This window comes from Bombina bombina, chromosome 2, assembly GCF_027579735.1.
Source record: "Bombina bombina isolate aBomBom1 chromosome 2, aBomBom1.pri, whole genome shotgun sequence".
NCBI classification, from domain to species: Eukaryota; Metazoa; Chordata; class Amphibia; order Anura; family Bombinatoridae; genus Bombina; species Bombina bombina.
The window spans coordinates 529,839,937-529,867,605 of record NC_069500.1 but is presented as its reverse complement, the minus strand read 5'-3'; the positions used below and the strand labels follow the sequence as shown (position 1 = coordinate 529,867,605).

Below are 27,669 nucleotides of genomic sequence, written 5' to 3'. Positions count from 1 at the left end.
AAAGCTCAATACATAGAGAGAACAATGGAAAATTATCATTTTATTACTTAACTATCATGCCCCCCACTGAGGGTGTAATCTCTTCTGCTGGCTGTGTTTACTTAGGCTTGTCAATAGCATATACCGCCAGTATCAAAACTTTCAGTATAGGTTGGGAAACCACAAGCTAAATCAGCTATTTCAAATGCTGAAATATGAGTAAAGGAGCTACTTGCAACCAATTTAATACACTCTAGCAGGTAAAAATGATCATTGGGAATAATTTAAAGGGGAGAAAGTTTTTGGGTGAACTGTCCCTTTAAGGACATAAGTCCACGGATCATCTTCATTACTTATGGGATATTCTCCTCCTGCCTGCAGGAGGCGGCAAAGAGCACCTACAGCAAAGCTGTTAAGTAGCCCCTCCCTTCCCCTCCAACCCAGTCATTCTCTTTGCCTGCGTTAGTAATAGAAAAACTTCAGTTGAGGAGGGATCTTTTCATTCAAGGTCCCTTCCTTCACCCAAATCTAGTTTCTCTGAAGCTGACTGCTTGGAGATTGAACGTTTGATTTTGTCAAAACGAGGTTTTTCAGATGAGGTCATTGAGACCTTGGTTCAGGCTCATAAGCCGGTAACTAGAAAGATTTACCATAAGATATGGCGTAAATATCTTTATTGGTGCAAATCTAATGGCTACTCATGGAGTAAGATTAGGATTCCGAGAATTCTAGCTTTTCTCCAAGAGGGTTTGGAGAAGGGTTTGTCACTCGTTCCTTAAAGGGTCAGATTTCGGCTTTGTCTGTTTTGTTACATAAACGTCTGGCAGATGTTCCAGATGTTCAGTCTTTCTGTCAGGATCAGACCTGTATTTAAACCTATTGCTCCTCCATGGCGTCTTAATTTGGTTCTCAATGTTCTTCAAGGGGTTCCGTTTGAACCTATGCATTCCTTGGATATTAAGTTTCTGTCTTGGAAAGTTTTATTTCTTGTTGCTATTTCCTCCGCTCGTAGAGTGTCCGAACTCTTGGCTTTGCAATGTGCTTCCCCTTATCTCATTTCATGCTGATAAGGTTGTCTTGCGTACCAAGTTGGGTTTTCTTCCTAAGGTAGTTTCTGATCGAAACATTAACCAGGAAATTGTTGTACCTTCGTTGTGTCCTAATCCTCCTTCTCAGAAGGAACGTCTTTTGCACAACCTTGATGTTATTCGTGCTTTAAAGTTCTATTTACAGGCGACAAAGTATTTTCGTCAGTCTTCTTCTTTATTTGTTGTTTTCTCAGGGAAACGAAGGGGTCAAAAGGCTACGGCTACTTCGCTTTCTTTTTGGCTGGAGTATAATTCGTTTTGCTTATGAAACTGCTGGGAAGCAGCCTCCTGAGAGGATTACGGCTCATTCTACTAGAGCTGTGGCTTCTTCATGGGCATTCAAGAATGAAGCTTCTATTGAACAGATTTGTAAAGCTGCTACTTGGTCCTCTCCACACTTTTTCTAAATTCTACAAATTTGATACTTTTGCCTCAGCTGAGGCGGCTTTTGGGAGAAATGTTCTTCAAGCAGTGGTGCCTTCTGTTTAGGTATCTGTCTTGTCCCTCCCATATCATCTGTGTCCTCTAAGCTTGGGTATTGTATCCCATAAGTAATGAAGATGATCCGTGGACTCATCATGTCCTTAAGAGGAAAAGAAAATTTATGCTTACCTGATAAATTTTGTTTCCTGCCATGTCCACGGCATGCCCTGTCTGTTTAGACAGGATGTTATTTTTCTAAACTTCAGACACCTCTGTTTTTTTCCTTTCTCTTCCTAACTTCGGTCGAATGATTGGGTTGGAGGGTAAGGGAGGGGCTATTTAACAGCTTTGCTGTAGGTGCTCTTTGCCGCCTCCTGCAGGCAGGCAGGAGAATATCCCAAAAGTAATGAAGATGATCCGTGGACGCGTCATGTCCAAGAGGAAACAAATTTATCAGGTAAGCATAAATTTTCTTTTATTGCCTGTCACAGGCTATATATATATATATATATATATATATATATATATATATATATATATATATATATATATATATATATATATATATATATATATACAAAATCCCAAATGAACTCTGCACTCACTCCGCTGTTCAACCGCCCAGGGTGCATCCAATGCCGCAGTGTGCCTTTACAAATATCCAAGAAAAGAGCACTCACCAGGACTTATACCTTAAAGCAATTACCGCTTTATTTTAACAAAGTGACGTTTCGAGGATTTTAACCTCGTCCTCAGACTTTACAACAGTGTACATACCTGAATGCCTTTTAAACCCTCCACCGACTATCACCGCGATACCGGAAGTCACCCGGCGTCCTGTGCGCAAGACTGCGCATGTCAGAGCGTCGGCATGGCAACCGGCCGCGGTGTACACTAAAAACAAAATTGTGAATACAAACGGTTACAATATAGAGCAGTTCAATTGTTACAATCTCAATGCACTTAACAATCTAACACTATCTATTATAAGAGCTAGATAGTTACAACACTTAACATCTCTACGATGCGTGTAGTTTACTGTGTCAAATTTACCTGACTATTTCTAAACTGGGAATAGGTATAGACATAATTTTGAATCAAACATATCACCTAGTATGGCTATACTAGCTATCAGAATACACTTTACTGCTAACATCTGGATAATACTCCCTAACCTTTGGTATCACAGATAACAGTGCCAGTCCAGGTTGGTATTCAACCCTCCGGGCACCAAAGTGCCCAGATTGAAGATCCACCTGGACTCGCACTGCAACAGGAGTCTATCCCTATCACCCCCTCTAGTTGGGGGTGGAATGTGATCGATGATCACATACCTCAGGTCTGCAACCGTATGGCCAGTCAGCGCAAAATGTCGTGCCACGGGTTGGTCTGACCCCTTGTTTTTTATAGCCAATCGAATGGCTGCACGATGATTGGCCATACGGGTGCGCAAGTCGTCGATAGTCTTTCCGACATAGAATAACCCACACGGACAGTGTAATAAATACACTATATGCGTCGTCGTGCAGGTTACTCTATGCCGGATAGTGTATCTGCGATTGGTGGTTGGATGAACAAAGAATTTTGCGTTAGATAAACCACTACATGTGGTGCATCCCGTACACTTATAGCAACCAGGTTTCTTAGTCTGTAGCCAGTTCGATTTTTCGTAGCACAATACAGGGTCAACCTTCACCAGAATGTCCCGTAGAGAGCGTGATCTTCTAAAGCCTACTTGTGGATATCTGGAACCCCTAAATGGCAGATTTTTATCACTTTCCACGATATTCCAGTTCTTTTTTACCAATTTTTGTAGGTTCTGCTTGTCTGAGGTATAAGTAGTCGTCAATATCATCCTTCTCTCTTTATCCCTTTTTGTCACAGTTCTTAAAGCTGTATCCTGATCCATGGAGGTAAACTTCTGGAAGTGTTGGTTAATCTGTTTCTCTTGGTAACCCCTCTGTAAGAATCGTGCTTTCATTTCTATCAACTGTTGTTGGGCATTAAGTGTTGTAACTATCTAGCTCTTATAATAGATAGTGTTAGATTGTTAAGTGCATTGAGATTGTAACAATTGAACTGCTCTATATTGTAACCGTTTGTATTCACAATTTTGTTTTTAGTGTACACCGCGGCCGGTTGCCATGCCGACGCTCTGACATGCGCAGTCTTGCGCACAGGACGCCGGGTGACTTCCGGTATCGCGGTGATAGTCGGTGGAGGGTTTAAAAGGCATTCAGGTATGTACACTGTTGTAAAGTCTGAGGACGAGGTTAAAATCCTCGAAACGTCACTTTGTTAAAATAAAGCGGTAATTGCTTTAAGGTATAAGTCCTGGTGAGTGCTCTTTTCTTGGATATTTGTAAAGGCACACTGCGGCATTGGATGCACCCTGGGCGGTTGAACAGCGGAGTGAGTGCAGAGTTCATTTGGGATTTTGTGTACTACGGTTTAACTCTGGCACCCTGAACTATTAGATTTCCCTACCTCTGGCTATTCTACTGATTTAAACCGGTAGCGGTTTTTTAATACACTATACACGATGGATTACAATATAGAGCCTCTGACTACAACACTGGGTGAAATGGAGACACCAGATGAGAACGTTCAAGGCGCTACTACATTCAATTATACGGAGGATGATGCCAATAGAATCCGGTTTGCTACTGTTCCTAATAGGGATTTAAAGGAACAGCCCTCCCACCTATATGCAAAATTATTGAAACTGAAAAAAAGAAAGATCGATTTAACGTTGCACGGAACTTTCCTATCAGATTATCATAGGAAACTCTTTATTCCTAGAGGATTCAGAGTAAAGAACATTCCGACTATAGGCAGGAACAACCCTGCGTTTTGCATAAAGTGGTGTAGCATTTTGAATAAATGCGCTTTAGATTTGATGCTTCTGGTCATTGAAGAAGTGAGAATATTACTGGATAAAGTCGATGTCGAAATTCAACAATTTGAATTTACACACATAACGACACTAGAAGCCGATCAAGAAAACAAATGGTTAGAAAAATTAACCAAACAAGTACTGGATTTCGAAACAGAATTGCTAACTTTCAAGAATCGGAAGTGGGATGCTGTAGAATCTGATTATAAAGAGAAAAAGGTCTATAGGTGGTTACTTTCGGCAGAAGAAAGACAGAGGACCTTTGAAATCAGACCTAGGAGACCAAGATTCTACAAACCAAGAAATATGACCACAATAGATTCTTCCGGCAATAGCACTGACTCAGATGGGATAACATCTACCGAAGCATCACAAAGATCATTTGATGGGGGGATCACTACAAGATCAAAAAACTTGGCAGGCATCGGACGCACATCAGGAGAGGGGGTGGTAAGGGGAAGACCACCCAGAGCCAAACGCAGAATGTAACGAATGACATAGTAATCAACCTCAGCTCTTACCAGTTGTCAGCGTTGGAGATCAAGATACTAAATAAAGGCTTGTCGTTTATCCCAACAGCTTTCTACAAACCCTTTGATATGTACATAGATATGCAAAAATTTGAACGGAACTTAAGATTGAAGGAGCATTTTGGTATGGGACTTGGAGATACTACTGAAGAAACTGCTAACATCCACAAATTAAAACCTAAAAGCACCTATGATTGCTCAAGTACAAATCCTAGCATTAAAACGTACAGTAGACTACTATTGGATGACACAGAGAGAATGTGTAATTCGGCTAAACCGGGTTGCAGAAACAACTTAACCAAAGAAGAAAAGAGAGCACTGGATAACTTGAGCACAAATAAAGATCTAATCTTTAGGGAGGCCGATAAGGGAGGCGCATTGGTCATAATGGACTATTCTTACTACAAGCAAGAGATACTTTCTCAGCTGACGGATACGGCTACATACAAACAACTGACCTACAATCCTACCATGTTGTTCAAGAAACAGATAGATGAAGTTTTGGATCGAGCATTCAGGATTGGATGGTTGACGAAACAAGAAAGGAACTTTATGGAAGTAAAGTTCCCAAGGGTTCCGGCTTTTTACACACTGCCGAAGATCCATAAGCACCCGAATTGCCCACCGGGCAGACCTATTGTGTCCTCCATAGGATCCCTCTTACAACCGGTAGCAGTATTTCTGGATAGTATACTCCAACCATGTGTCCGCAATATGCCTTCGTTTCTGTTGGACTCGATTAGTCTGATCAAAGAGATCAAATCATTTCCAACAATCAAACAACCCATCTTATTAGCAACATTGGATGTGGTTAGTCTGTATACCTCCATACCACACGAACAGGGGATGATGGCAGTTCGCAAACAATTGAATCGATACCCATACGTGGGACCTCCAGTAGAGTTAATCCTGGAACTATTGGATCTCTGCCTCAGCAGAAACTACTTCAAGTTTGAGAAATCGTTCTTTTTGCAACTACAAGGGACGGCGATGGGGTCTAATATGGCCCCATCGTACGCCAATTTATTTATGGCAGAATTTGAAGAACGTGACACGGATCTATTTCTACACCAACACATTAAATATTTCAAACGCTATATAGATGATTTGATCATTCTATGGTCAGGTACGGAGGAGGAATTAGATGATTGGCATAGGATATTAAACACCATTAATCCAAAGCTACAATTCAAGATGACCAAGAGTTCCACATCAGTAGATTTCCTCGACCTGCGAATATCTATGGAAGATGGTGTGTTGGGCACAACTTTGTACAAAAAGGAGACAGATAGGAACTCATTATTGGAGGCTACTAGCTGCCATCCTCCATCACTCAAGAAGGCTTTACCTATCTCTCAATTCAAGCGGGTTATGCGGAATAACAACAAACAGAGTAATGCCCAACAACAGTTGATAGAAATGAAAGCACGATTCTTACAGAGGGGTTACCAAGAGAAACAGATTAACCAACACTTCCAGAAGTTTACCTCCATGGATCAGGATACAGCTTTAAGAACTGTGACAAAAAGGGATAAAGAGAGAAGGATGATATTGACGACTACTTATACCTCAGACAAGCAGAACCTACAAAAATTGGTAAAAAAGAACTGGAATATCGTGGAAAGTGATAAAAATCTGCCATTTAGGGGTTCCAGATATCCACAAGTAGGCTTTAGAAGATCACGCTCTCTACGGGACATTCTGGTGAAGGTTGACCCTGTATTGTGCTACGAAAAATCGAACTGGCTACAGACTAAGAAACCTGGTTGCTATAAGTGTACGGGATGCACCACATGTAGTGGTTTATCTAACGCAAAATTCTTTGTTCATCCAACCACCAATCGCAGATACACTATCCGGCATAGAGTAACCTGCACGACGACGCATATAGTGTATTTATTACACTGTCCGTGTGGGTTATTCTATGTCGGAAAGACTATCGACGACTTGCGCACCCGTATGGCCAATCATCGTGCAGCCATTCGATTGGCTATAATAAACAAGGGGTCAGACCAACCCGTGGCACGACATTTTGCGCTGACTGGCCATACGGTTGCAGACCTGAGGTATGTGATCATCGATCACATTCCACCCCCAACTAGAGGGGGTGATAGGGATAGACTCCTGTTGCAGTGCGAGTCCAGGTGGATCTTCAATCTGGGCACTTTGGTGCCCGGAGGGTTGAATACCAACCTGGACTGGCACTGTTATCTGTGATACCAAAGGTTAGGGAGTATTATCCAGATGTTAGCAGTAAAGTGTATTCTGATAGCTAGTATAGCCATACTAGGTGATATGTTTGATTCAAAATTATGTCTATACCTATTCCCAGTTTAGAAATAGTCAGGTAAATTTGACACAGTAAACTACACGCATCGTAGAGATGTTAAGTGTTGTAACTATCTAGCTCTTATAATAGATAGTGTTAGATTGTTAAGTGCATTGAGATTGTAACAATTGAACTGCTCTATATTGTAACCGTTTGTATTCACAATTTTGTTTTTAGTGTACACCGCGGCCGGTTGCCATGCCGACGCTCTGACATGCGCAGTCTTGCGCACAGGACGCCGGGTGACTTCCGGTATCGCGGTGATAGTCGGTGGAGGGTTTAAAAGGCATTCAGGTATGTACACTGTTGTAAAGTCTGAGGACGAGGTTAAAATCCTCGAAACGTCACTTTGTTAAAATAAAGCGGTAATTGCTTTAAGGTATAAGTCCTGGTGAGTGCTCTTTTCTTGGATATTTATATATATATATATATATATATATATATATATATATATATATTTTAGAATCGGTGCAATTTGCTTATGCTAAATTGCTTTTAAAAAAGTTTTGACATCCATAGTAACGCATGTGCCATAATAATGCAAATGTAGAAACACTACCATAGATATGTTCATAATTCCAAAGGGAACATAAATGGTTTAAATTGTTTTTATGCAGATATGCCTGTAGAAAAGTTGTTGTTGTTATTTCCTTTTTGCCATATTCCCTTAATTTAATATGTAAATAATATGGGAGGAAACTTTCAAAGTCTGAGGGTATATATTGCCAGTACAGAATGTGATCCATAGAGCTTGAGAAAGGCACCTTTGCCGAAACGCGTTGCTCCTTTTTCTGTCCTAAATCGGCTTCCGTAGCCACAACGATCCTGCAAAGACTACACCGGAGATTGATACAAAGTAGTCTGACACGCTACACAGTGGCACAATTCTCTGAGAGACTGCTCACACGCTAACGATTACAAGTAAAATATCCCACGGGACACTTATGAGGACACAAAGCACCCACCCGGTGTAAGTAAAAAGGAACACCTTTATTTTATAACTTTTATACTTGGTGACAAGGATCCCCCTGTCTCATTACAGGATTCCCAGATTTACCTTGCAGCCTCCACGCAATCAACCCCTTGGAAAATAGGCATCTTTATTCACTCCCATTGCCTAAACATTGTCTGGACTCTTTTTCCTTTTATACCTTTGAGTACATATGATATATATGGTATAGTAGCAATATTGCTGTTAAGTTTTTTTTATTTTATTTTTATATTTATTTTTGTCATATTTATTCATTTTTGTGTTTTTATGTATATTATAACTGCCTAATTCAATATTTGATTTGATTTTACTCTGTAATAAATAACATTATCTATACAGAAAGCTGGAAACTGCACTTATTTAGCTCTGCATTGAGCGCCGTAGCTTTAAATTCAGTGTATTTTAGAACACACTAAATTGTAATTTTTTTTTAGTCTGCACATGGAAATATAGGGAAAGTTCCCTCAAGCTGTGGTTTTAAACTCTTAAGGACATATGACGGAATTTTTCCGTCATAAAACAATTGAGCAAACTGAAAGCTGTGTCCTTAAAGGGTTAATTGCATTTCCATCTAGCGCAGTGATTTAGTTATTTTTTTTACTAAATTGCAATTGCACTTACACGATCACTTTTTACTGTGGTAAGCGCAAACCCTCACGATATACTCCTTATCTGGGGCACAAATGTTTGCACTCTACTCGTAATATGGCTCATTACGTTATTTTTTCCTGATAGACTTATGCATGTCACAGGCAGTTTTAATTATTTTCCAGTTTTTGGGTTTACCACCTCTATTGGAAGTTTATTCCATGAATCCACCACCCTTTCTCTGAAAAACTCATATTTTTACTGTATCTATTACCCGCTAAAATCTTTCCAATTACTTCCATTATCAAATTTTCTTTGTTTTCTTGCTATCCTTTGTTGAAATGCAGGAAGGTAGGTTCAGAAGTGTGCACGTGTCTACAGCACTATATGACAGCAGTCTTGCAATGTTATACATTAGCAAGAGCAGTAGATGGCAGCACTATTTCCTGGCATGTAGTTCTCCAGACGTGCACACTACCTATCTAGATATATTTTCAATAAAGAATAACAAGAGAACAAAGCAAATTTGATATTAGTTAATTGGAAACTTTTTTTAAAATGTTATTCTCTATCTGCATCATGAAAGAAATATTAAAGGGATACTAAAGTCATTGCATCTGAAACAGATGTGTTAATGTTTGTAACAAGTACTGTCTCGAGGTTGTTGATGCCCTCACTCCTGTATCTGGACCTCTTCATGCCCAATGCTTAGAGACATGACACCCAAAATGTTTCTTTCTTCATTCAGAAGAGCATTTCATGTTAAACAATTTTCCAATGAACTTCTATTATCTATTTTGCTTTGCTCTTTTGGTATTCTTTTTAAAGCATACCTAGGTAGACAGCAATGCACTACTGGGAGCTAGTTGCTGATTGGTGTCTGCACATAAATGCCTCTTGTTATTAGCTCATTCAATGCTTTCAACTAGCTTTCAGTAGTGCACTGCTGCTCATTCAACAAAGAATATCAAGAGAATGAAGCATATTTGATAATAAAAGTAAAGTGTGTTTGAAATTAAGTGTTCTATCTGAATTATGGAAGAAAACATTCAATTTCCTAGTTTCTATTTTATTTACCTTGAAATGAATTCTTTACCAGCTGCTACTTGAAAGGTTCCTTCCCTGTATGGGTCACCCTCATAATAAAGTTATTTTGAAGTATTCACATACATGGATATATAGCGAGTGTTTTCAGGAACTAGAACCCATTCACATCCGGTCCCTCTGCAGCTGCTGATTCTCCCTTCATTTTGTAGCATTTTCTGTGTGTTCACAACTAGGTGCTATACTTCATTTGTGACATCTTATCTCTTGGCTAAAAAGTAGTAGCTTATTCTAGCCACAACTTTTTCATCTGCAGTAGTCTTCTCCTCCATACTTTTATTGCATCTCAGGCTGAAAACTTTAAATGAACTGGTTGTGTTTTGAGGTTAACATGAACTATGACTTCACTCTTAAACCCCCTCATGTTCATATACTGTATATGGACCTAACCTGCAATATTTAGAATCAACCTTGGAAAGTAGTAGTAATGTTGCCAGTTATTGTGCTCTATCAGCCTCTATGTATGTGAGCTGTGCTCTCATAGAGTAACACAAAGTTCCTTGTGCAAGACTATGCTGTGCTTCCCATGTACCTTAACCCATTCAACATGCAGAAATGTCTTAATCCTTCTACATCAAGATTTGAATAAGCTCTTAAAGATATACATTCTATAATATTTAGGCAGTAAAGGAAAGTATGTAATGATGACACAATGTCTATGTGTTCATAGACTAAACTACCCAGGAAATAAATGGAAATTAGTACCACAATAGTTTTAAAAAAAACATTTAGTTGATCTCATATTTGTTGGACCAATCAAATATCTAAAGTAAAAAAAAGCTCACTTGATAAAGGGATTACTTCTACTTAAAGCTTTACAATAAACTTTCTGCCCACATGGGATTACTGAGCTCTTCTTAAAGGGACGGTAAACACATTCTAATGACAAGACCTTTCTGTTGTGTTGCTATAGAATAACATATCAGCCAATTCTTTGTTTTTAAAACAAACACTTTTTTTTCCCCTGCAATTACTTTTTAATTTCCAAACTCTGCCCCCATTTGCCATATTTAGAGAAGCCAATCTGTGCACACACAAAGCAAGCCACGGTCATAAAGTTAGTATAATGCAGTTATAAGCCAATTAGGGAAAGATGTATAGCAGAGTTAGCCTTAATAAATCAGTAGGTACATTTCAAAGTCCTGAGCATTAGAAATTGCTCAGTTTTCAGAGCTAAATTTCATGAAAAGGGGGGGGGGGAAATTAAAATATATCGCAAAGTTGTTATTGTACATAACTAAACATTTTATATAAAGCCCTCAAGGTGTTTACTGTCCTATTTATATGCTATATCTTTGTATTTCAGGCAACTCTTTATGACATTGTCACCAAGAATTACAGCAAAATAAAGAGACCACGTGGAGAAAACAAACAACTTATCTACTAAGCACACAACCTAATACATCTGTGAATTGACATACTTTCTCTGAATTTAATATTCTTTGGAATCCACCTACTGGCTACTCTCAATACTGTATTCTAATAAATGTTTGTTTAACATATGTGCTTCCAAAGTGTTGACAATGGAAAGAAAACTGAATTAAGATAATGCTAGTGGTAACAATATGGTAGAAATGAATATGTGAGCAAGGGGTAAAAAGAGTACAGACACCATTGTTCTTTTATAATAAGACCTTGATGAGCACCACCAAAAATAAAAAAAATTATAGTCACTAAACCCTCATCATACAAGCATCTTATCTTGATAAGCCTAGATATTTATTTAAAAACTGTTGGAGTGCATTGTTTAGATTGTAGATAAAGTGTGTGCACATCAGCAAACAAGGGAAGCCTGTAATAAAGTCCAGTAAAACATTGCCCCCATAACAGAAGCTCTCTCTACAAGTTATGTATCGCCATTGGCTACTGCAGCTAGGCGGTCAATCTCCACATTCAGTTCCTGATTGGTCCAGTCAGCCCTTATGTCATCAAGGTGAGTATCAAAGTCAACCAACTGCTGATAAGCTTTAGCCTCAAGGAGCTGTCTTGTTATTCGCTGGGTCTCCTCCCAATGACCCCACATAATCCTGCAAAGAAAAGAATGATCATAATCAAGTCAGATCTTGAAGTTTAATGTTTATTTCATGAGATCAATAAAATTAATATTTCAAATTATTTAGCAAACTAATTCTTGAACGTAATAGCCCTATTACTGATGATATTCTGGATCACAATGAACCTTTTGCCTGTAACTATTGTTAGTTTTCTAATACTAACTAGCCACCCTGTGTTTGCAATTTACCATTTTTAAGTCACATTTTCCTGGTCTATAAAGTCAGCCCTTTCACTAAATAAGAAGTTTGTAATCTCTCACTGTGAGTTAACAAAAATGTTTCCACTTTGCATACTGTACTTACACTTAAATGGACACAAAACCCCAACATTTTCAGATTTTTAAAAATGTCAAATTTATTTCTATAATCTAGTTTGCTTTGTTCTCTTGGTATCCTTTGTTAAAGAAGCAGCAATTCACTCCTGGGAGTTAGCTGAACGCTTTGGTTGAGCCAATAACATGAGTTCTACATAGGCAGCAACAAATCAGCATCTCCTGAGCCTACCTAGATATCATTTTGAACAAAACACATCAAATGGATGTAAATTGGAAATTTGTTTAAAATCACATGCTCTGAGTAATGAAATATAAATGTGTGTTTCCTGTCCATTTAAACACTAAATACATTTGATAAGCATAATAGAGATTATGCTCTACCTCCCATTAGTCATGGGTGCAACCATGTTGAAATCTTACTTTTACTGCAATTCAGTGCTGAGATACTTGCAATGTATCCTCGGTTTCATAATGGTAGCACCTATGATTTATAGAGCAGTGCATGAAATATATTTAAGGTCCCTTTAAATGCAAACAGTAATGTACATCTTTCTCCTTTAAATTGTTCCCAATGATCCATTTTACCTTCTGGAGTGTATTCATTTTTATACAATTAACTCCTTTACTTTGTTGTTTGAAATAGCTGCGGTTGAAAAAAAACCCCTACACTAAATATTTAAATACTTCTGTATTAAAAAAAAAAAAATATCTATGTAAAGAGGCGGCAGCAGCAGTAATCTGCACCAGTTTTGAATGCAATTAACTCTTATTAGCAGCTTGCCTGAGTACAATGTCCCTTTAATAAGTCACTAAAGCAGATGCTGGAGGAATAAAAACGTATACATGTGTGGTGAAGAAGTTTTGTTCACTGTGGAAGATGCAAACCCTTTACAAATCATCATGGACAAAGATATAAAGTTGTCTCAATACATTTCTTATGCTTGTAGGAGCCATCTGCAGATGGTTGTAATGTAATCAGATTCCAGTGACATGAATTGCAGTTACAACAAAGATTATGGCATCAGTAAAAAAGTCTGTCTGATTATGTATGTGTAAATATAAAAATGTCAAAAGTAAGTAATAGAAGACATGCAGAAGTCAGCAGCCCAGAGCATTCAATTTAAAATATGTATCACAAATACTAAATAAATTTGCATATTCAGTTTTACAAGCAATCAGGAAATTACAGCTTTTGAGGTTGCAAGGCCCTATAATGTAACAGAATGTTATTAAACCAAATATGAAAACCAGGACTCCACTCCTACAATTATATATGAGGATAAGTTATTATCACAAGGAAAAACAAGATGCAAACTGCAGAGGTTTGCAGGAGTAAGCAAGGGTGAGGCATTTGCTACAAACCTGGATAATTTTGGCTGCATACCATTGGGTAAAAAAGGAAGGCTACATTTTAATTAAAGCACACATTTAAAGGAAATGTTTTTATGCCTCAAAATCTGTCAGTTAATGGGGGGGGGGCTCTTAAAATTGTCACTTTCTCCTTACAAACTCAAAATCTCAGTATGTTGCGCTCTCACAAGAATAAATCTGGCCTCGAAAATTTCCAAATGCAGCTTGTGGCTGCCATCTTCAGATTATGGATGGGCCTGAATGCACATAACTAGTTAACATACATGATATTCATTCCAATCTGTAAAGATGGAGTTTTTCTAGTGTAGGAACAAGAATAAATTTAGACATTTTCTGTTATAGCATCAGCATGTCTCCTGTTATAGCATGCTGGCCGGCAAAATAATTAATCAATGTCAATTGCAGTATATACACTGACTGTCATTGGCTCACCCATGTGTTAAGTTAGAAACTAGTAGTGCATCACTGCTCCTTCAACAAATGATATCAAGAGAATTAAGCAAATTATTGTATGTTCTACCCAAATCATAAAAATACATTTTTTAGGTTTCATGTTTTATTTTTCATAACCCATCCAACAAAGTAACCTTTTCTTTTTGTGTTCTTCATAAAGATGCGTATTACCTTTTTTTCCCCTCCTACTTTGATATAGAATTTTTTGGGTCATCTCTAATTATGACTTTCCTAATTAAGTCTTCCGGATTCTGCAGTAATTATCTCATAGTCTGACTGTTTTGGGACTCAAGTCTTAAACTACTCATTGTTCACTCAATGCACTCAACACCCATATTATTAGGACCTGTAACTGTCTCTTCATGAGAAAATATGTTTTGCTGTGTAAAGCAAAGCAAAAGAGCACACAAGTGATATTACTAAAGCCCTAGCACTGATTAAAGGCAGAAGATATAATTCAATAACAATGAGTAATAAGAAAAAACCAGACCTTGAAGAGAAAGGAATGGGCCCCAAGAAGCCGGTTCTTAAAGAAACAAATGTACTCAGACAAGTAGCTGATAACAGTTAATTGTATTCCAAGCAGCTGCAGAATCCCCCTTTTAAATAAGCTGGGATCTCTCTCTCACACACTCAACTGGGAGGTTGATTTGCTCTAGTGCTGTGATTGCGCACACATTTATGCATCTGTTATCCAACAGAACACATTTACAATAAACATTGGAGCAATTTAAAAAGGTGTAGGAAAATGTTCTTAAGAACTTTAGTGTCATCACACACTGGACATAATTAGTGCTTTTCACAGATCCATCAGTGTGTGTACTGTTTTACTATAGCATACAGGAGAATGCAGATACCATGGTGTGTGGTTGGGCAAGTGGTCTGTAAGTACTCACAGAGTCTTCTCCTTGGGCACCCACTGTTTGCTACTGTTCTGATGCAGAACGATGAGAGGAGGAAGGCCAGGATTTAGAGTCATGCGCTCATTATTCATCTAAACAAACAAAAACAAGGGTTGAGGAACTATAAAAGAAAGAGGACTGTGCAAGCAGGCTGACAAAAAACATATACGCTTACCATTATCAACACTGTATCTTCCTGATACTCTGATATTAAAGAAGCTGTTCGAAGGGCTGCACAGCTGGGGCTAGAAATAGAGTAATACAGTGAAAGTGTTAAACAGTGAGATGGGAACAAAGGGAAGTTAAGGGGACATGAAACACATTTTTTTTTCTTTCACGATTCAGATAGCGCATGCATTTGTAAACAACTTTCTAATGTACTTCTATTATCAATTTTGCTTCATTATCTTGGTATCCTTTCTTGAAGGAGCAGCAATTGCTACTAGGAGCTGGCTGAACACATCAGTAAGCCAAACACAAGAGGCATATGTGCAGCCACCAATCAGAAGCTAGCTCCCCAGCCTATGTATACTTTTCAATGAAGGATACCAAGAGAACAAAGCAAATTAGAAAGTTGTTTAAAATGACCTCCTCTATCTGAATCATAAATAAACATTTTTAGGTTTCATGTCCCTTTAAGAAACTGGATGCAAACACAAGGAGAGAAATAGAATGTATGTGTTGCTGCTTAAAAGGTATGGGACTTTGTAAAGGTACAGTATATAGGGTGTGATGCAAAAGAGAGAATGCTGTGATAAAGAGAGGTTGAGAGGAGCACACTGAGCATGCTTTAAAAGGCACATCTCACCTGGTGTCTCTAAGGCCAGAGTTTGCTTGGTAATAACCAGCTATATAAAGCCCCTGGGAAGCACTCCATGAGTCAATCTGCGAGACAGCCAGAGAGTGAGCTGTGAGAGGCAACCAGAGGAAGCGAAAGAGGAAGACATATAAAATGAAAGGGAGCCATAAAAAAGGGACAGACACAAAGACCGATAGAATAAAGAAATGCCAAGACAGTTTGAGAAAGGTGTTCACATTAACTGAAACAGAGAAAAAAAAGGGAAGCAGAGGTCAAACAGAAGAGACAAGATAGCAGAATGCCAAAAATTAGTTAAATCTTAGTACCTGCATTAGAGCTACTTCTAGACTCAGTGACAATGGTAAGAAAAGGTGACCAATTGGGACACAGTCACACAACGTGACACAGCCATCTCCTCTGCGGCCCAGGAGAACACCGTTTACTGCGCAGTGCGGGTACCGTGTAGCATGAAGGCACATCTTGACATACATGCGTGTACACAGCTCAACCTCACACATCTTCCTACAGAACATGGAACAAGCGGATAGATAACAGTTCTCGCATTTGTGCATGTCCCAAAAGGGTAAATAAAAATAACACTTATACCACTGGGTACGCCAAGATTACAAAATTTAAAGGGACACTGTCACTAAATAGATAGTATATTTGCACTGTAGCAATTTATTATTGAAATATCATTAACACATATGCTATAGAGAGACAATATTTTTTTTACCTTGTTAACCATTTAAAAATGGCAGATTTAGGATGTTACAAACTGAAATATAGGATCAGGGTCATAAGTAGAAAAATGGCAGCATCTCAACAAAACAAAAATATTGAGAAGCACACTGAGAAAGAGCAACTGGAAAAAAAATCCATGCAGTCTTTTAGCTAACGATGGGCCACATAATCTAAAGCTCTTGGGTCTGAGAGGTCCTTCAATGAATTTTAGCTTAAAATCCGTTTATTAGGCATCTGCATTCAGAGGTTTTGGATGCATCCGAATGCGGAAGAAAACTACCACTGTGCAAATCCAGATTAGCGTGTTCACTTTCGGAAGAAGAAACCCAGCACTGAAAAGAGACGAATGCCGGGAGCAGCTGCCTTATTCTGCAATTGGAGGCATCCAAAACCTCAGACTGCACATGCCTACCGTTTAACTAGCTATGCAGGGTTCAAGGTGTGAGGCAAGGGGTTAATACTAACTCTGTGGCACTTTAATGTTGCAATATAGTAAATGTTGTACAATTTTTTAACATTATTGTGGGGTTTTGTTTGAAACAATTAACAGGTTACCCCCGTGATGTCAGAGGTGCTCAGTTCAGTTTTTTCTTTTTATACTGAGCAACTTGCATCTAGTCAAACTGAAAAGACAATCCTAATATAAGACACACAGACAAGATATGCCTTTGTTTAACTAGCTAGAGACATACTCAAGGACTAGTAATAGTTTAGATTTCCGGTAGTTTTTATAAACAACAAATAGAACATAAAAGGTAAAAAGTTTGTGGCTATCTTAGGCAAACCCCCCAAATGTTTTTTTTTTCATACAAACATGCATTAAAGCAGTTTGCAGAAAAAAAACACAACCCCTACAATGCACATAGTCAAGCCTGAAAAAGAATATTTAAATATGAGAAAGAAAAATGAAGTTTTTTCAGTTTATGCAAATGAAAAAAACTGTTGCAGATCTGTATTAACTGACATTAGTTTCACAGATAAAATCTTACTGAGCTGTTAAAGTAAATGTAAATTTTGATGTTAAAGTGCACGGTTTTTAAAAATTCAATTAAAAACAGGGGCACTTTAATTCATCAAAATTTACATTTTACTCGTTGTGAAGAAATACTTACCTTTTAAAGGGGCTTTAAACCCAAACATTTTCTTTCATGATTCAGGTAGAGAATGCCATTTTAAACAACATTGCAATTTACTTCTATTGTCTATTTTGCTTCATTCTTTAGATATCCTTTGTTGAAGAAATAGCAATGCACATGGGTGAGCCAATCACATGAGGCATCTATGTGCAGCCACTAATCAGCAGCTACTGAGTCTATCTAGATATACTTTTTAGCAAAGCATATCAAGAGAATGAAGCAAATTAGATAATAGAAGTAAATTAGAAAGTTGTTTAAAATTGCACGCTCTTTCTAAATCATGAAAGAAAACATTTGGGTTTTATGTCCCTTTAAATTTGACAGCAGCTCCAGCTTCCTCCGGTCGTCGCAAGCCATTTCTGATGTCAGAAATGATGGATAGGTCATCCTCCAATCACGGCTTCCCCCCCCCCCCCAGGGGAATCAGTGTCTGATTCAATGCCGTGATTGGAGGAAGCCGGATTCATCATTTTAGACTCAGGAAGAGGCTTTGCGACAGGTGGAGGAAGCTGGAGCTGCTGTCAAGATTAAAAGGTACGTTTTTTTTCACAGCACGAGTGAAATGTAGATTTTGATGAATTAAAGTGCCCCTGTTTTTAATCAATTTTTTAAAAACTGGGCACTTTAGCATCAAAATTGACATTCACTTTAAGGTTCGAATTTAATATTTTTTTCTATGGTCTTGGAAAGTGTCTGTCTACCAAGGAAAGGCAAATCTCTAACGTGATCACAGCCAGATGTTTGTTATAGGTCTATTCATGCACAACTTGAAAACATGCAAATGGGAAAAGAGCCTACATATGTTGCAATGTTAAGGGGACATAAAAGTGAAAAAAGAAAATGCCTGGGGCACGTGGTTAACATCGAAACCAAGTTCCAATGTAAATAGATGATTGACAAATGAAATCACACGATTGTCAATGCGGTTTCAATGCTGAGCGTGCCCCCCAGTCCGATTTTGCATTAAACAAAAGGAGGAGGCTGCAGGACACCAAAAAGTGTAGGACATTCCATGCCGCACTAAGGGTGTTAAAGCCCAGCACTGTTAGGACGGCATGTAATGTTCTAAGGGTGTGAAGGGGTTAAAATGATGAATAATACATATTGTGATTATTTATATAACCCACTGCTTAGTGCTTTTTTATTACAACTAAATGGAAGTCGGCACTAGGTCACACAGTATTTTGCCTAGCATACTGTGTAGACGCATTGCCTACGTCCAACACAAAGGCACATGCTGCAGCTGGGTGGGGGGGGGCATGCTCCCTTACTATATGAAGACAGATCACTGATGGTACTGTCTGTATCTGCTGCGTGGTGTGGTGGGTGGCATGGAAGGAGGGAGGCAGGTGGGCAGCCTATCACTGGAGGGGAGCAGGAGAGTGAGGAAGGGAGGGTTCCCTACAATACCAAAAAAATATTTGAGAGGGATGGGTCCCTAAACTGCTGCAAAGGGGTTAATGAGAGGGCCTTACACAAGATTGCTCTAGGAGGGGAGGACCCTACAATACAGATTTTTTTTTTATTAATAAATATAAACATAAATGTAAACTGAGTACAAGCACACAGTTACCAGTAACTAAGACTGTAGTGACCATTGGGAGGGATCACTACACTGTAGGGAAAAACAATAAAAATAAAATGAATACATTAATTTAAAAAAAATCCCTAAAACTTGGGTGGGGGAGAAGAGCTTTTTGACAGGGATCAGGGAGGTGTTTACCAAAAAACAAAAGCCATTTATGAACAAAGGGGATACCAGAGAACATTTGACAACTATTTGTGTTATGACTGCACAAGCTGTTTGTAAATAATTTCAGTGAAGAAATCAAAGTTTGTAAAATAAATTATATATTATAAGATCACATTTGGCAGCGAAATGGTGGCATGAAATAGACAAAAATAGCCTAGATCACTGGTTTTCAAACCTGTGCTCAGGTCTCCCAAACAGTCCAGATTTGCAGGATTACCTTGGGTGAGAGCAGGTAAAATAACCATGTTTACTGATCAGCTGATTATTTCACGTGTTCTAGTTTGGACAGCCTCAAAATCTGGCCTGTTGGGGAGACCTGGTTTAAAAACCAGTGGCCTAGATCAATACCCTGTGTATTCTATTAAAAAAAATTTATATAGAGATTTGATTGGTAAAAAAATTAAATAGAGCAATGACAAAAATGTTAAAAACAAAATGCATACCTATGTAGGCTCAAAAGTAGCAATTCTCTATTAAGAGCTAGCTGATTATTGGTGGCTACATACTTTTGTGACTTGTCATCGGCTCACCAGATGTTTTCAGTTAGGAACAGTATTGCTGCTCTGGAGTTTGATCTAACTATGTGTTTACCCACTTTGCATGGATTAAACATTTATATGAAAGCAATAGTGCTATAATAAAACGCTCTAACACATTAGAGGGTTTTCTTTTTCCCTTTAAGGAACACTGTGGTGGGAAAATTGCATTCCTGTTCTTGATTTTTATTTATTTTTTGCTACTCACCCTTTGGGTGTTAGACAAAGTCCTGCTCAGGAGCTGAACACAGCCAGTGATTGGCAGGGCTATATGATTGCTGCTGCCGATTGTCTCCTGCTCTGAACTAACAGTTTTCTGTGGCCTGGTTGACCCTTTTGTGGGAAATAAACACAAGGTTCCGGGGTGAGCGGTGAAACAAATATGCTCTAACGAATTAAATATAATGCTTCTACTACAATGTCTCTTAGTTATGCCACTAAACAATCCCTCAAAATCTTCCTCACACTGACTTATTCCTTGCCCGACTAAGAACCAGCTACTTGACACTTCCCTAATCCTCCCCTTACATGTAGAAATTATCCAATTGTCAGCGCCTTCATTTCACAACTCACACACATGGCATTGCCCAGTGCCCACCTTCTTCCCACACCACGAGCAATAGATTGCCCCAACCCCTTATTGACAGACCATCCCTAATACTCACACAGCTAATTCAATTTTTCCAGCACACTTGGTAATAATTTGTTCTCAATATCTTACTTATAACTGGTTCTAAACTCTCCCTCCTTCTCTCTATACACACAGACACTGCCCCCTCGCCCTTGTCTCTCACTGTACTCTTCTCTCATCATGGCATGCTGCTTCACAGTTATGATCCCTCCCTTCAATTCTCCGAACTCTATAGCTGTTGTCACGCCCTTTCTTGGTGATTGGCTGAAAGACAAGAAAACGCAGAGATTAATGTCACGTCACCTTATCTGCAGCCAATAACTTTCGTTTTCCGGAGTGGTCAAGCAGAAGCAAAGGCCAAAAGAGACAGCAGTGCGTATGGCACTCCGGAAGTAGCAGGATACTACTTAGAGATGGGAAGTTCGGTTCATTTAGGACAGTTTGTTCGATTAACTGAACCGATTCATCAGTTCACTTTGACATGTGATGCAGAGCCGCAGATTCTAGTTGTGTGTGCTGTATGGTAGTTTAGTTTGGATGAATAGTTAATGGGCCACTATGGTGTCATGCCATAAGAAGGCCGTGGTATCAACGCTTCCAAATATTCGGGAATGTTATAATGAAAACAGATTTAACGCATTTCCGTTCTGTGTACTTTGTTAGAATGGTTTGGTAAAATCTGAGATTAGCGTTCTAAATTATTTTCTCGGTCATATCGCATTATTTTACTTCAAAAATTGGTTCGGGGTTCAGATGAGACCACCAACAATACTGCAGTGTCTGTGCTAAACTCAGGTTTTACCTATTGGCTTGCTGCTTTGCATTTAACCCATTCAGTATAAAAACGAGCAGCTAGGCGTACATTGAGTATTTGCTTCATTGCGTTCTATGTGAGCTAGACCCGTGTTTCATCTGCTTTGTCAGCTTTGCACATTCTATAAAAGGAACGATACTATATAAACCTCGAACAATTTTCCAGAATATTATTACCCACCCACATTCTAGGTTTGTATCAACCCCTAGAACATTCTGCTCTTTAACTTAGAGATTCTGGCAGTGGCATCTCTAGGAACCATATATACTATATGTAGTATACTGGGAGGGATGACCACTGTTGGGGGGGGGGGATTAGACATTATGCAAGGTGGGCTGGTGTCCCCCCCCCCTTAGGTAGCCTTACAGCTTGAGTGTTGGCTTGATCCTATTGCATGCCACTAATGATGGTTACAGCCTAACCTAACATGGAAAACAATAGCTACCTGTAAACAATTCTCACAATTAGGCAGCTGAAAGACACATTTGCGAGCAACCAATTAATATCATCAGCTATTGCTTATTATGAGAGTCATATCCTGTGTAACTAGAATGATTGAGTGAGCGCTTAAAAGGCTAAGTAATCTATATAGATGAGATAAAAACAGTTTAATACAATGATTAATACAATGAGTAAAAAAAAAACAATCTAGAAATTACAATAGTTCAATCAAACTATTTTAAAACCTACATGGATCCATGAGGGACATATAAAAACGCATAAAAACACAATGTGCGTTCTATACTTTTTAAAAGATTAAACATTAAGTGATCACATCAAATACAAGCAAAGTGTCACAACACATTTCAGGGAGATATTGTATAATAGTCACACTTGGGTACCGAATGGGACCTGGTAAGTGGTCACAAATGCATAACTCGTTACCAGATAGCGAGTGGAAAGTTAATACATGAGTAAGTAAAAACATAAAACAGTGAAACAACGTGTAAAATAATATGTGAAAAAAATGTGCAAAATAGTGTGAGAAAAATAAGTCACTTAGTGTCCAAATTCAGTGTCCAAACCTGATGGGGTCCGAAAGTTAATTTATCCAGTGTTGTTAATAAACATATGGTGCAAAAATCAATTCTTAGATGCAAAAAATGTGAAAAAAACAAAATGTGAAAACGATGGTTCAAAGAGCAAAATATAAATGATAATAGAAAAAAGGTCCAAAATATCTTCTAAACCTGTGAATAAATAAAGAAATAATAGTGCAATAACGTCTAAACACTATAAATGATAATTGAAAATGAGCTCACCAGTATGTCAACGCGTTTCGGCCTTCCTGGCCTTTATCAAGACTATACTGTTTGTTATTTTCTGGGAGCTTTTATACTGTGGTCACTGTGATGATTGGATCTGTTTTGGCGCCAAAAATATTAGATCCGCCCTTTCCTGTTTAGCCCGATGATTCATTGGAGATTTGCTATTATCATTCTTAATTCCTACTACTTATGGTTAATAACATTCATTTTTCTATTATCATTTAGATTTTGCTCTTTGAACAATCGTTTTCACATTTTGTTTTTTTCACATTTTTTGCATCTAAGAATTGATTTTTGCACCATATGTTTATTAACAACACTGGATAAATTAACTTTCGGACCCCATCATGTTTGGACACTGAAATTGGACCTAGATTTGGAGTTTGGCGTTAGCCGTGAAAACCAGCGTTAGAGGCTCCTAACGCTGGTTTTAGGCTACCGCCGGTATTTGGAGTCACTCAAAATAGGGTCTAACGCTCACTTTTCATCCGCAACTTTTCCATACCGCAGATCCCCTTACGTAAATTGCGTATCCTATCTTTTCAATGGGATCTTTCTAACTCCGGTATTTAGAGTCGTTTCTGAAGTGAGCGTTAGACATCTAACGACAAAACTCCAGCCGCAGGAAAAAAGTCAGTAGTTAAGAGCTTTCTGGGCTAACGCCAGTTTATAAAGCTCTTAACTACTGTACTCTAAAGTACACTAACACCCATAAACTACCTATGTACCCCTAAACCAAGGTCCCCCCACATCGCCGACACTCGAATACATTTTTTTAACCCCTAATCTGCCGACCGCCACCTACGTTATCCTTATGTACCCCTAACCTGCTGCCCCTAACACCGCCGACCCCTGTATTATATTTATTAACCCCTAATCTGCCCCCCACAACGTCGCCTCCACCTACCTACACTTATTAACCCCTAATCTGCCGATCGCAAAGCGCCGCCACCTACGTTATCCTTATGTACCCCTAATCTGCTGCCCCTAACACCGCCGACCCCTGTATTATATTTATTAACCCCTAATCTGCCCCCCACAACGTCGCAGCCAGCTACCTACAATAATTAACCCCTAATCTGCCGACCGCAAAGCGCCGCCACCTACGTTATCCTTATGTACCCCTAATCTGCTGCCCCTAACACCGCCGACCCCTGTATTATATTTATTAACCCCTAATCTGCCCCCCACAACGTCGCCTCCACCTGCCTACACTTATTAACCCCTAATCTGCCGACCGGAGCTCACCGCTATTCTAATAAATGTATTAACCCCTAAAGCTAAGTCTAACACTAACACCCCCTAAGTTAAATATAATTTACATCTAACGAAATTAATTAACTCTTATTAAATAAATTATTCCTATTTAAAGATAAATACTTACCTGTAAAATAAATCCTAATATAGCTACAATATAAATTATAATTATATTATAGCTATTTTAGGATTTATATTTATTTTACAGGTAACTTTGTATTTATTTTAACCAGGTACAATAGCTATTAAATAGTTAAGAACTATTTAATAGCTAAAATAGTTAAAATAATTACAAATTTACCTGTAAAATAAATCCTAACCTAAGTTACAATTAAACCTAACACTACACTATCAATAAATTAATTAAATAAAATACCTACAATTACCTACAATTAACCTAACACTACACTATCAATAAATTAATTAAATACAATTCCTACAAATAAATACAATTAAATAAACTAGCTAAAGTACGAAAAATAAAAAAGAACTAAGTTACAAAAAATAAAAAAATATTTACAAACATAAGAAAAATATTACAACAATTTCAAACTAATTACACCTACTCTAAGCCCCCTAATAAAATAACAAAGCCCCCCAAAATAAAAAAATGCCCTACCCTATTCTAAATTACAAAAGTTCAAAGCTCTTTTACCTTACCAGCCCTGAACAGGGCCCTTTGCGGGGCATGCCCCAAAGAATTCAGCTCTTTTGCCTGTAAAAAAAAACATACAATACCCCCCCCCCAACATTACAACACACCACCCACATACCCCTAATCTAACCCAAACCCCCCTTAAATAAACCTAACACTAAGCCCCTGAAGATCTTCCTACCTTATCTTCACCCTGCCAGGTTCACGATCCGTCCTGAAGAGCTCCTCCGATGTCCTGATCCAAGCCCAAGCGGGGGGCTGAAGAGGTCCATGATCCGGCTGAAGTCTTCATCCAAGCGGGAGCTGAAGAGGTCCATGATCCGGCTGAAGTCTTCATCCAAGCGGGAGCTGAAGAGGTCATGATCCGGATGAAGTCTTCTATCAACGGCATCTTCAATCTTCTTTCTTCCGGATCCATCTTGCAGACCTCCGACGCGGAACATCTTCTTCTCCCGACGCCTACTAGCCGAATGACGGTTCCTTTAAGGGACGTCATCCAAGATGGCGTCCCTCGAATTCCGATTGGCTGATAGGATTCTATCAGCCAATCGGAATTAAGGTAGGAAAATTCTGATTGGCTGATGGAATCAGCCAATCAGATTGAGCTCGCATTCTATTGGCTGATTGGAACAGCCAATAAAATGCGAGCTCAATTTGATTGGCTGATTGGATCAGCCAATCGGATTGAACTTGATTCTGATTGGCTGATTCCATCAGCCAATCAGAATATTCCTACCTTAATTCCGATTGGCTGATAGAATCCTATCAGCCAATCGGAATTCGAGGGGCGCCATCTTGGATGACGTCCCTTAAAGGAACCGTCATTCGGCTAGTAGGCGTCGGGAGAAGAGGATGTTCCGCGTCGGAGGTCTGCAAGATGGATCCGGAAGAAAGAAGATTGAAGATGCCGTTGATAGAAGACTTCATCCGGATCATGGACCTCTTCAGCTCCCGCTTGGATGAAGACTTCAGCCGGATCATGGACCTCTTCAGCTCCCGCTTGGATGAAGACTTCAGCCGGATCATGGACCTCTTCAGCCCCCCGCTTGGGCTTGGATCAGGACATCGGAGGAGCTCTTCAGGACGGATCGGTGAACCTGGCAGGGTGAAGATAAGGTAGGAAGATCTTCAGGGGCTTAGTGTTAGGTTTATTTAAGGGGGGTTTGGGTTAGATTAGGGGTATGTGGGTGGTGGGTTGTAATGTTGGGGGGGGGGTATTGTATGTTTTGTTTTACAGGCAAAAGAGCTGAATTCTTTGGGGCATGCCCCGCAAAGGGCCCTGTTCAGGGCTGGTAAGGTAAAAGAGCTTTGAACTTTTGTAATTTAGAATAGGGTAGGGCATTTTTTTATTTTGGGGGGCTTTGTTATTTTATTAGGGGGCTTAGAGTAGGTGTAATTAGTTTAAAATTGTTGTAATATTTTTCTTATGTTTGTAAATATTTTTTTATTTTTTGTAACTTAGTTCTTTTTTATGTTTTGTACTTTAGCTAGTTTATTTAATTGTATTTATTTGTAGGAATTGTATTTAATTAATTTATTGATAGTGTAGTGTTAGGTTAATTGTAGGTAATTGTAGGTAGTTTATTTAATTAATTTATTGATAGTGTAGTGTTAAGTTTAATTGTAACTTAGGTTAGGATTTATTTTACAGGTAAATTTGTAATTATTTTAACTATTTTAGCTATTAAATAGTTCTTAACTATTTAATAGCTATTGTACCTGGTTAAAATAAATACAAAGTTACCTGTAAAATAAATATAAATCCTAAAATAGCTATAATATAATTATGATTTATATTGTAGCTATATTAGGATTTATTTTACAGGTAAGTATTTATCTTTAAATAGGAATAATTTATTTAATAAGAGTTAATTAATTTCGTTAGATGTAAATTATATTTAACTTAGGGGGGTGTTAGTGTTAGGGTTAGACTTAGCTTTAGGGGTTAATACATTTATTAGAATAGCGGTGAGCTCCAGTCGGCAGATTAGGGGTTAATAATGGAAGTTAGGTGTCGGTGATGTTAGGGAGGGCAGATTAGGGGTTAATACTATTTATTATAGGGTTAGTGAGGCGGATTAGGGGTTAATAACTTTATTATAGTAGCGCTCAGGTCCGCTCGGCAGATTAGGGGTTAATAAGTGTAGGCAGGTGGAGGCGACGTTGTGGGGGGCAGATTAGGGGTTAATAAATATAATATAGGGGTCGGCGATGTTAGGGAAGCAGATTAGGGGTACATAGGGATAATGTAAGTAGCGGCGGTTTACGGAGTGGCAGATTAGGGGTTAATAATAATATGCAGGGGTCAGCGATAGCGGGGGCGGCAGATTAGGGGTTAATAAGTGTAAGGTTAGGGGTGTTTAGACTCGGGGTACATGTTAGAGTGTTAAGTGCAGACGTAGGAAGGGTTACCGCATAGCAAACAATGGGGCTGCGTTAGGAGCTGAACGCAGCTTTTTTGCAGGTGTTTGGTTTTTTTTTCAGCTCAAACAGCTCCATTGTTTCCTATGGGGGAATCGTGCACGAGCACGTTTTTGAGGCTGGCCGCTTGCGTAAGCAACTCTGGTATCGAGAGTTGAAGCTGCGTTAAAAATGTTCTACGCTCCTTTTTTGGAGCCTAACGCAGCCATTCTGTGGACTCTCAATACCAGAGTTATTTTTATGGTGCGGCCAGAAAAAAGCCGGCGTTAGTTTTTCGGGTCGTTTCTGACAAAACTCCAAATCTAGCCGTAAGTGACTTATTTTTCTCACACTATTTTGCACATTTTTTTCACATATTATTTTACACGTTGTTTCACTGTTTTATGTTTTTACTTACTCATGTATTAACTTTCCACTCCCTATCTGGTAACGAGTTATGCATTTGTGACCACTTACCAGGTCCCATTCGGTACCCAAGTGTGACTATTATACAATATCTCCCTGAAATTTGTTGTGACACTTTGCTTGTATTTGATGTGATCACTTAATGTTTAATCTTTTAAAAAGTATAGAACGCACATTGTGTTTTTATGCGTTTTTATATGTCCCTCATGGATCCATGTAGGTTTTAAAATAGTTTGATTGAACTATTGTAATTTCTAGATTGTTTTT

The 27,669-nt window shown here is 38.7% G+C and overlaps 3 protein-coding genes across 5 annotated transcripts in view; 1 reads left to right on the top strand and 2 right to left on the bottom strand.

Annotated features, from left to right (window-relative positions):
* Positions 1–11,430, top strand: part of PSME1 (proteasome activator subunit 1) — a 116,764-nt gene extending 105,334 nt beyond the window's left edge. For both annotated transcript variants that reach the window (XM_053702352.1, XM_053702353.1), the window contains one exon: positions 11,235–11,430. In XM_053702352.1, coding sequence (XP_053558327.1) covers positions 11,235–11,315 — 81 coding nt within the window. In that variant the 3' untranslated portion in view covers positions 11,316–11,430. The remainder of the gene's footprint in view (positions 1–11,234) is intronic.
* LOC128649217 (proteasome activator complex subunit 1) overlaps positions 2,334–27,669 on the bottom strand; it is a 102,158-nt gene continuing 76,822 nt past the window's right edge. Inside the window, exon 12 of the mRNA XM_053702354.1 lies at positions 2,334–2,384. Coding sequence (XP_053558329.1) covers positions 2,349–2,384 — 36 coding nt within the window. The 3' untranslated portion in view covers positions 2,334–2,348. The remainder of the gene's footprint in view (positions 2,385–27,669) is intronic.
* Positions 11,626–20,782, bottom strand: EMC9 (ER membrane protein complex subunit 9). 2 transcript variants are annotated; one of them, XM_053702355.1, is made up of 7 exons: positions 20,617–20,781; positions 20,160–20,284; positions 16,109–16,304; positions 15,792–15,868; positions 15,159–15,228; positions 14,978–15,075; positions 11,626–11,955 (listed from the first exon to the last, which is right to left on the bottom strand). In XM_053702355.1, the coding sequence occupies exons 3-7, from the start codon at positions 16,298–16,300 to the stop codon at positions 11,775–11,777; spliced, it is 618 nt and encodes a 205-aa protein (XP_053558330.1). In that variant the 5' UTR covers positions 16,301–16,304; positions 20,160–20,284; positions 20,617–20,781; the 3' UTR covers positions 11,626–11,774. The 2 variants fall into 2 exon arrangements, with proteins under 2 accessions (XP_053558330.1, XP_053558332.1); XM_053702357.1 differs by lacking the exon at positions 20,160–20,284 and having other exon boundaries at positions 20,617–20,782.